This window comes from Pyxicephalus adspersus, chromosome 3, assembly GCF_032062135.1.
Source record: "Pyxicephalus adspersus chromosome 3, UCB_Pads_2.0, whole genome shotgun sequence".
In the NCBI taxonomy this organism is placed as follows: domain Eukaryota; kingdom Metazoa; phylum Chordata; class Amphibia; order Anura; family Pyxicephalidae; genus Pyxicephalus; species Pyxicephalus adspersus.
This window is the reverse complement of record NC_092860.1, coordinates 35295939-35306244: the sequence shown is the minus strand read 5'-3', so window position 1 is coordinate 35306244 and position 10306 is coordinate 35295939. Positions and strand designations below refer to the sequence as shown.

Below are 10306 nucleotides of genomic sequence, written 5' to 3'. Positions count from 1 at the left end.
TCTGAAACATTTCTCTCTCTTCCCGTTCGGGAGATTTCATCTTGTTTCCTTTTCTATTACCACCCTCGAAATCTCCAACTTTATTGCTTGGCATTAATATATAATATTAAAAAGTATGCATTTATCTATCGCTATATTCCAGCAATGCCGATCTGCTAAGCAATACAACTTAGCTAATACATACAATTTCAAAAGCAATAATTATTATTTTAAAAACAATCATTAAAAGAATCATTTTACCAATTGTTATTGTTGATATTTAGGAGGGCTTGTTTTAAAGCATGTGTGCCTATTCAGCCAGCAGATGCTGCTTGTATGCAGTGTGTGGATGGGAAAGGACAGACAATAGAATGAGGGCATCCACTAAGGAGCAGCAGGCTGGTGCAGTGTACAGATCACATAGCAGACAGTGCATTTCTGCAAGAGGATGGAGTAATATATAATAAAAATAAAGGGAAGGTTTCCACTAACACTGCATACAAGGAAATTAAAATCTGCAGAAAGTAATAGATTTGTCAGTTCACAATAAAGCTTGATTGGGATTGAATAAAAGAGATTCTCGGCTTGCAGGTTGTTCCCGCCTATTCTCCGCCTCACTGATAACGGTGACGTACACAGGGGGCATCCCCAGCATCCCTGTACACGTGCAAATCATGGGGGGCTGCTGCTGTACATCAATAAATTGTTATCTTGCTGAATGTTTCCTAATCAATGTTCAAATTACTACAGCTCCACCAAAAACATTGGTTGTATGGGCACCATATTAATACATTACGCCCTATGGGGAGCATGGTGGTTAAAGGTTTGGCCTTTGCAGCACTAGGTCCCAGGTTAAATTCTCTATCTGCATGATGTTTGCGTGTTCTCCCGGTGTTTGCTCCGGGTACTCTGGTTTCCTCCCACATTCCAAAAACATGCAGATAGGTTTATTGTCTACCCCCCAAAACTGTTGTAATGACATATGACATTACATTGTGAGGGACAGTTAGTGACGTGACTATGGACTTTGTACAGCACTGTGTAACATGTTGGTGCTTTATAAATACTGTATAATATTAATAATAATACTCCCTGCATGAAAGAAAGGCTGTAGTAATTTAATTAAAGGGTGAACTCCAAACAGATAAATAGAACATTTATATATATGGTGCAGTTTTACTTGTCAATTGATTAGTATTTCAGTCTTGTGATTTACACAGTTTGTGTACTGCAGTAATACAACAAGTAACCGCAGCATTGGACTAATAATGTTTCCCCTCTGCTCCTGTTAGGATTTTCCTTGTGAATATAACACAGACAATGAAAGCTGCCCAAACTTCCCCCATTCTGAGTGCTGCTATACAGTAATTACCAAAAGGTAGAAATCTACCAGGTAGAAATATATCCATTTTAAATGAACATATAACAACATTTATTTTGTGTATATTCTCCTTTGCTTCGACAGTACCAACATTTTACCCTGGTCCTTTTCTGGAATCGGAAGATTCGGCCATCTTGAAAGGCCAGGCCTGTATGACATAACTCATGTGTGCACAGAAGTTTATTCCTGCCAGCGCTGAGGTCTGCTTACAATGCACACCAAGGAACCCCATTTTTCTCTCAGCACTGGTTTTCCTAATTTTAGTGAATTTACAGGCTTTCTCTGTTAATGAAATTAAGTTGTAGTAGGCTTTGTAGTCTTGTGCCATGAGAAAACCTAATTCTCCACATGACAGGATTTTAGGTCAGTCAGACATTACATGAGCAGGTGTCTATAATGGCCTGTAATATGAGTTGGCCAGAATTTACTTATAAACCAGTCTAGGGCTGTGTGCAGCAAGGTCCCTATCCTGTGTAGTTGTGCTAATTTTTTCCATCAAGTCAGCCATAATCAGATAATTTCGGCTCTGTTTTCAACTATTAAACACACGGATCAGGGCCTCTACGCTACTGGGTTCAGACAGGAGTTTGTGACCCGTGTGGTAACCACCCTTATTTCCACCTGCAAGGCATCTGAGAGTGTTTAATAGCATTAATGTCAGGCACTTGTGAGCATTTCCTGAGGAGGTTGGAAGTCTGTGGAGGAAGTTCAGCAGGCAGATTCCTTAGAGAAGGGGCTGAAAAAAACACAAACAGCATCCAAACACCAGTGGAAAGTGAGGTATTTCAACCCATTCATTTTAAAGATGATTAGGCCTTTGGGCCCATTGAGGACTGGTGAAGAGTGGAAAACCACAATTAAACCATAAATTGTGCATCTTCGTTTATTACCTTATTGGTGCTTTTTATAGGCTAATTTCAGGCGTGTGGTAAACCACAGCTGTGTACTGCATGGCCACAACTCCCAATAAACCAATACTAGTGATTGGGAAAAATGTGCAAGTTTGCATGGTGGTGAGGTTGGGAGGGGGTTCCTGGAGGTGACGTTTTCTCTTTGGCTAAGTTTTACTTTAGGTCCAGAAGTGACTAACCGAGCGGTTTTGGACCATGAGAGCTTTGTGACTTAAACCTATTGTCACAATACCATGAGCCAGGTTATAGTATTGTGACAATGTAAAACATAAATGTTGATTAGGACATCAAAGGCTGTGTGTCCGCAAGAATTGAACCTAAATATTCACTTTGACATATGGTTTCACTTGAATATGTGACGTGATTGTTACATATGGTATGTTCTGTGATGTGTTACATACTTTTGGTTGTAAGTACACCATTTTCTTACCTCACCAAATACTTCCTAAGTATATTTCTGGCAGTGTGGCTGCAATCTGTAGACTTCCATGCTCACTAGAATATTTTCAATGTAAATCATATAGAGAACACATGTATTTTGTATTTGTAGATGTGTGTAGATTGCACTTTCTTGATCTCTGCATAGGAAACTGAAAAATGTGTGGCCTTCATACTGATCATATGTTTTGATACTTTTAGAATCTGTGACCTGGAAACATGAATGGACTTCCCAATTTCAGGATACAACCAGGAAGCCAACTGCATTTATACAAGCAGGTCAGCAATACAGTTCATATTGTCTTATTACTGGTTTATTTCTAACATATAATGGTTTTATATAAACTCAAACCAATGACCAGCATGCTCTTACCTGATCCTAAACTAAAACAAATCATCCGTTCTAAAAGCATGATGATAAATAACCTGATGGACAGAAAGTGGGTAATGTGAAATCCCTGTCATATATATATATATATATAGGGAACAAAGGGATTTCACATTACCCACGTATAGGATTTTCCTTTATCTATAATGGGAAATGTGAAATCCCTGTCTTCCCTATATATATGTGTACATACTGTGGAGAATCATAAATCCTGACTGGTGATTGTGTGTGTCTGAAAGATGTAATTATCTGCAGATCACACAGACCTAAAGCAATGGTATGTATATTTGCACTGATCAGTGACAACAGACGTTCTGTATCTATGTATATCATTACAATACACTGCAGTGTGTGCTTCCATTCATTGAGCTGTCAGTGTTGGTGAATCGGTGCAGCCCTGGGGCGATGGAGACAACATACAGCACCAGTAGGAGCTCAGCTGGCACACAAGGTGAACCGTCCGCGCCTGCGCAATACCGACCCAGCTTCCACAGCCGTATGGATGCCGAGGATGCTCGGTGTCCGGCCATCAGGCTGTGTGTATGTCAGTGGCAGGCGGCTCCTCCTCTTCCTCCTCTCAGGTTAGGCTGCCTCCCTCTTTTGTGAGTTATAGCAACTGTTGCCTTGTGAATCCAGCGCCATAGCCACCGTAGTCCTGGCGACTGTTACCCATCAACAACAACTACTCCTCTCCTCCTCATCCTCCTCCTCCACCACCACCACCTCTCCAATCTCATCATCATCATCCTCCCCATCACCCACAACAACAAGCACCACCAACACCACAATAATCCACAGCCAAGGTGAATATGACTATATTCTTCTTCTTCTTCTTGCTGCTGCTGTAGTAGTGATGTGTGTTGTGTGTTGTGTGTAATGTGTGGCACCGGCTGCTCCTCTGTCCTGTGTTGCCTGTGACACAGAGGATGGTGCTGTGTCTCTGTGCTGATCAGTGTTGTCCCTGGCATAGGTGTCCCTGCAGAATAGCATGCTGCCAGTGTGCTCCCTGCCTGCCCCCCCAGATCCTCTCTGTAGTCTGGCATGGAGGAGGAGGAGGGGGAAGGCTGCAGCCAGCAGGGATGGGGTTAACCTCCCCGTGTGCCCACTACTCCAATGTATTCATGCAGAGGAAAGGGGGGGGAGAGATGCTGATCGCTTGTGGATGCTAGAAAGACGGGCATTGTCTTGTGTTTTCCCTGGGAATTAGCAAGCATTTGAACAAGAAAATGACGGCTAATTATACAGTATGGAGCTAATTCTGCACTGATCACCGTGCGATGCTGTTTATGGATCCTGCAAAGTGCTGGCTGTTGTTTTCTTTCCAATGGCTGTAACCCTTGCTGGGCCAGGAGGGGCAATGTGAATAGCACCCTAGAAGTGAATGGGTTAAACACCCTTCTTTGTGCTGCAAGCTTCCTTGTCAGCATTTGCCCCCCTAGGACATTATTTACTGACTGCAGGAAGGGGGGGAGGAGGAGGGGATCCCTGGTGAGTTTTACAGGTGCACACTCCATGTCTCTTGGCCCCTTATTAACCCTGTGCACTGGCTAAGGATAACAATGCATTGCTTATGGAGGCTTTGTGAGCACCATGTGACTAATGAAGGTTGTTCTGCCCAGTGGATGCAACAAGATGCGGCCATGAGTTCAGCATCCTCTGCAGGCTGGGCACTTGGCATCAGCTGCCACACTTGCCAATCACACTGGCCCATGGATCACAGCAGTGTAGATTTTGTTTTCTTTACTGAAAGCTGAAATCCAAGACAGGATGATCATTAAGAATGCATGAACCTTGTGAACTTAAAACGTCTGGCTGTTTTATCTTTTGGTGCATTTCTAGCAAGGTCTTCTATTGCTGATTTACTAAGCGGACTTCATATCTTTTTGATGAGAGTATTTATGTAATGTTCACTAATAACTATGATTGTTATTAGTTTATGTTCTTTCCTATTACATGTACTATGTAGTGTGTGCATTTATAAAAGAATTATTTTAAATATCCATGTTTTCTCATATGAGATAACATCCTTGCCATTGTATGACAGTCAAAAAATAAAATTTAAAGTCAACAAAAGTGTGTTACTGATGCCTGCTTTGTTTTATTCAGATTTCTGTTTTAGCTTGAGATTGTACAGAGTAATATGTATTTAGATCAGTATGATGAACTTTGAATGACTTTAACACGTTAGGCTCAATTCATAAAGGAGGATAAGGAACGTTATTGTAGCCATGTGCCTTTACTTAACAAATCTCACTGAACTCCGCTACTGATAAGTGTCACTTTAAAAAAATAAAATAAAAAAAAGGTACTTGGGGTTGTGATTTGGACCATTTCTGATTGGATTGATAATGTTTAGGTTGAGTTGATGAGAAGCAGAGGGAAAAGAAAGGTGCAGTGTATTGTAATGATTTGTCTGATGAACTAATGCTAGCACAGTGACAGCTGATATGTGAATTGTTGTTGTGGGTAACGCCTATACCTTCCCCTATATATGAGTCCTAGTGTTCCCTCACATCAGTAAATAAAAGACAATGTCTATATTGATGATCCGTGAGCTGCCAATTAGGAAATGATTGATTTGACCACATCTTTATATTGTGGATCCGCCTATGGAACTTGGGGTTCCTAGCAATCATCATACATTCTCTGCAGCCTAGAAGAATCTGAAAGCATTTTCATCCAAATTCAAAAGCAATCCTAAAAATATCTCTCGATTTGCAAATCTTTGCATCGCTACTTGTACATAGATACTGTTCAGGCACTGTTTATTGTGCCTAAACAGTACCTCTTTTTACTTAAAATATAATTAGAAGTTCACAGTGTGCGATGGTGCCTAGGCTCCTCTGTGCCAAAACTCTAATCATGCTATATATATACTGACATAAGTGAACCCTGCCTCTGAGTGCTAGTTTTGGCAGATTTAGTGTGAGATTTGGCAATGTCAAGAATATTCTACTCCCTCTTCTTCTTCTTGCTTCTATGGACCATACCTATTGCTTAATCTTACTTCCCAAAGCTATGCTAAAATAAAGAAATACAGCTTTAATTCCAGCAATTATTTTGTGAGATGTGTTTCATAGTGAGAACAGTGATTGGCTAAATCCCTGAACCTTGGGGCATAATACACTTTTACTTATATTGGTATTGTGTTGAGCCCGGCATGCAGCAGGAACATGTGTTCATCACTTTTATCTGGCACCATGAGTATGAGGCCATAGATGTCTTTTATAAATCTCTATGTTAATTTAGGAGAGATGGTAAATACAATATGATATCATTTTGTCACTGCTTCTCATTATACAATTAGATCATTTGCTTGTTTAATTTGCAGATTTTTTTTTCCTAATATACCTTTATTCACATTGGTGCAATGTGGTGTTATTTTACTGCACTTATATTTTTATTATTTAAGGAAAATTCTGTTGTGGTTGCATAGCCCATTAAAATGAAAGAACCATCCATTGTAATAGACATTAAATTATTTCAACACAATGTAACAGATCAGGTTGGTGTAAATGAGCTTTTCTATTCTGTCCCCATTGGTTGCTTACCTGTTCCCAGTGACGTTTACTGAGGATCAGGAATGGCGGACCGCTAGCACTAGTTTGGTAAGTGTAGCATATATATTTCTCTCAGTGAAGATTGACTTTAAAAATAATGGTTAGATAAGATTAGGACAGAGTAATACTTTATAAACACACCTAAGGCTTAGTCTACACGGACGTTTTTCCAACGCTTACCCTGAGGCTTTTAAAGCCCATGTTTGAAATCCCCATGCATTCCAATGGGCTAATCTACACCAGGACGTTTCCTTGAGGCACATTTATGAGCGTTATTTATAACGTTGTTTGCATCGCTTAAAAAAATAAAACGTGGGGTTATTGGAAAACGCCCGCGTAACGATGGAAAAACGCCTGCTAACGCTTTATTTTTATTTCAATGGGGAAAACGTGGTATAGACGTTTTCCAGCGTTTTAAAGGCAAGCTTTACAACGCTAAAAAAAAATTGCAAATAAACACAATAGGAACATTTACATGCGTTTTTAAAATTGTCTGTGTATACCCAGCCTAATCCACAGTAAATAAACACTGACAGCTAATGTACTGACATACTCATGTTTGCTGTTGTAGGCTACTAATCCAGCGTCACACTATTGCACTACTGTGATTTACAGAACTCAAATTAAAAAGCAGAATTTTGCTTCCAAAATTAGGTTAGCACTAAAGTATCATTCCACCCCATACCTTAATACTTATACAATCTATTTTTGTGCCTACACCCCACCCCAATTCTTTGCTGATAAATCTAAAGTTTTTTTGAAAGCTCCCATTGCATTATGGGAATGGCACGCTGTATAAGCTGAGAAGGACACACATATTCCATTGCATATGTGAGAATAGGTAACACACCTCCCTAGAAGGGTCACGTCCTCTCACGTTGCCCTATATAGGTTGTCTTTTATTTGATTACAATTGTATATTGGCTCTTATTTGATAGACTTTCATCAGGTCATCGTGACCTGATCTCTTTGTGTTTCACAGACATTGAGACTTACTGAAAGTATGTATGCTGAAGGCAACAAAACCAAGAAAATCAAACTAGCCATCAAGACCTGACTTTGGAGCAAATGTCTGTCTGAAGGAATGCATCCTTCCAACCCAGCACAGGCATGGAAAATGAGATTTTAGGGAGTCATTGCCTCCTTTTTAGTGTGAGAGCATCAGGCTAGTGTGGGGGATGATTGTCCATGGTAGGGTGTGAAAGCTTTCACTGCTTAATCTAATGATTTTTAGAAGTGTCATTGCCTTCAACATACTAGTCTTCATAAGTTCCTTCATTAAAGGTTTATGTTCTTCCCTCTTGAAATGTTGATCAAATGATTTTTGTTCCCTTTATGTTCACACAAGTAGTCAAAGTCCAAATGTGTCCAATAAGCTATGTTAACTAAGTATATTGACTAACTTTGGGATGTGGCTAGAAATATGATCCATATGTTTTCTGAAGCTTGGAATTGATCAGCTGAAGTATGATAGGGTAATGTGTTTATTGTGTCATTTGTAATACACCCTATTGGTACAGAAAAACACCTGCTATCTAGATATAGTGATACTGGCTGTATTGTAAGATCTTATATAGAAAGGGGTTGTATTCGTTGCATGAAATGCACATCAGATAGTTGTTCAGCAGATTCCCATTTACTTCTTCATAGTGTTGATGGCAGTTCTGAGGCTGCATTTGAGCTGCTTTGCATTTCTTTCTATGTCTAAGCCTGTACGGAGATGTGTTTGTACTTTAGACAAATCAGGTCAAACCGTGATTCAGGTTTAAACGCATGTGTATAACTGGCCTATGTTTTGGATGTAAAAAAAAAATAACACAATTTAGGCTGGGTCTACATGGACGTTTTGTAAAAAGGCATGTAAACGTTCCTACTGCGTTTATAAGCGTTTTTATGCACTTAGGCTGGGTCTACATGGACGTTTTGTAAAAAGGCATGTAAACGTTCCTACTATAGCTTATGCAGGTGTTTTTGTGATTTTTTTTTTATTAATATAAATGGCAGCTGTAACACTGTCTTGGCTTCTAATGTTCTGTTGACATGTAGGACAAGTGACATATTATATATACATATACATACATACATATACACACACACACACACTTAGGTCCATAAATAAAAAGTCTGCAGTTCAACTGCATCCAATTTTCATTTAATATTTTAAAATTAATTGTGGTAATGTACAGAACCAAAATTAGAAAAAAAGTTGTCTCTGTCCAAATATTTATATTTACACACACTTATATATACATAAATACAAACTAATCCCAACTACAAAAACAAGGCATCTGGGTGTCACCATTAGTCTTATATCATTGCCCTAGCCCTCTGCACTTACACAAAGCTGAGAAGTAGATTTTGCTTTTTCAAGAACAGTACATTTAGGACACATTATTCTTCTAGTAGACTATTTAAACACAGAGCATATAGTCAAACTATGAGCCAAAGTGAGCTAATCATTTCATTTATAATTATGGTCATGAACGTTAAATGGTGCATTAAAGCGATCATTTGCTATAATGTTATGTATTTACTGGTACACATAGCACTGCAGGAAGTACATTTATAAGAGTATACTTATCAAAGGAATTGTACAGTATCTCAACCACAAAAATTGTAAACTAAATGTTTTTTAAGGTTTCATCTGCATGTAAAAGTATAAATCAGTGTACTGAAGCAATATTTGAGAATAGTGACCTTCCACGTTTTCATTAGGAAAAACCACATACAGATTGAAATACAATTTAACTCATTTTCCCTATTTACACAAACTGCGTGAACAGATGGTTTTCAAAATATATAAAGAGGAATACATGGAATTGCTTGCAGACTCCATACTAAATCTAGGACCATTACATCTGTCTTTGCAAGTTTTCTGGCACACAGATTTTAGGGAAGAAAATCATTTTGCCAGAATAAAGTTCAACTAATTATAGCAGTAACATGAAGTTATTATGAACTATTTAATGATAATCTCCTGGAGAACTGTCTGGAGGGTGCTGCATGCAGGATTTGTACCATCACACAGGAATTTTAGCGGGTGAACATACAGTCTTAATAAACATGACAAAAAAGGAATGTGCTGTAACTCACAGCAACCTATCACGTCATCCCATCACAGATGTGAATAAAATTATATTTATTTTGATTGGCTATTTGCTAGAGTTTTTAATTCAATCCTTTGTGACTTCAACATTACTTTAAAACATCAAGGCATTTTTTTTATTACAATGGTATTTAGTGATTGAATGTAGTACCACCAATCAGCTAAACTGGAGATTAGAAGGTTAATTTGCTTGAATAGAATTATGGATTGAAACGTTTTCTAGCCATGATCAGCAGCCATACACTTTTATAAGCAAGTGCACCAAAAGTAAATGGGGTAAATGCTATGGATGATCATTTTTAAATAAGGTAATCACTATCACTAAAAAAAAGATTATGTTCTAAAAGGATGATGGTACTGAAAATTGGCAATATTTTTATCCGATTGTTAGTTTACAACATTTATAAAACTAACAAATTTAATTACTTTGTATAAATAGACACCTTTCTGCCGTTTTCCTCTTTGAATATAGGCCTCCTGAAGCAACTGCTAAGTTAACAGCACATATCTACATTGCTAAATTTAGGTATTAAGCTTTAAAAA

General features: G+C 38.6%; 1 protein-coding gene across 3 annotated transcripts in view; it reads left to right on the top strand.

Moving 5' to 3' along the window:
- The first annotated feature begins 1985 nt into the window (after positions 1 to 1985).
- Positions 1986 to 10306, top strand: part of RFX3 (regulatory factor X3) — a 140302-nt gene continuing 131981 nt past the window's right edge. For 2 of the 3 annotated variants that reach the window (XM_072404213.1, XM_072404212.1), the window contains exon 1: positions 3641 to 3900. Coding sequence is in view for 1 of the 3 variants with exons in the window: in XM_072404211.1 (XP_072260312.1) it covers positions 2929 to 2988 (60 nt within the window). In the remaining 2 variants the exon portion in view is untranslated. Of the gene's footprint in view, positions 2141 to 2910; positions 2989 to 3640; positions 3901 to 10306 lie in introns of those variants that run through there. The other variant, XM_072404211.1, reaches the window with a different exon arrangement.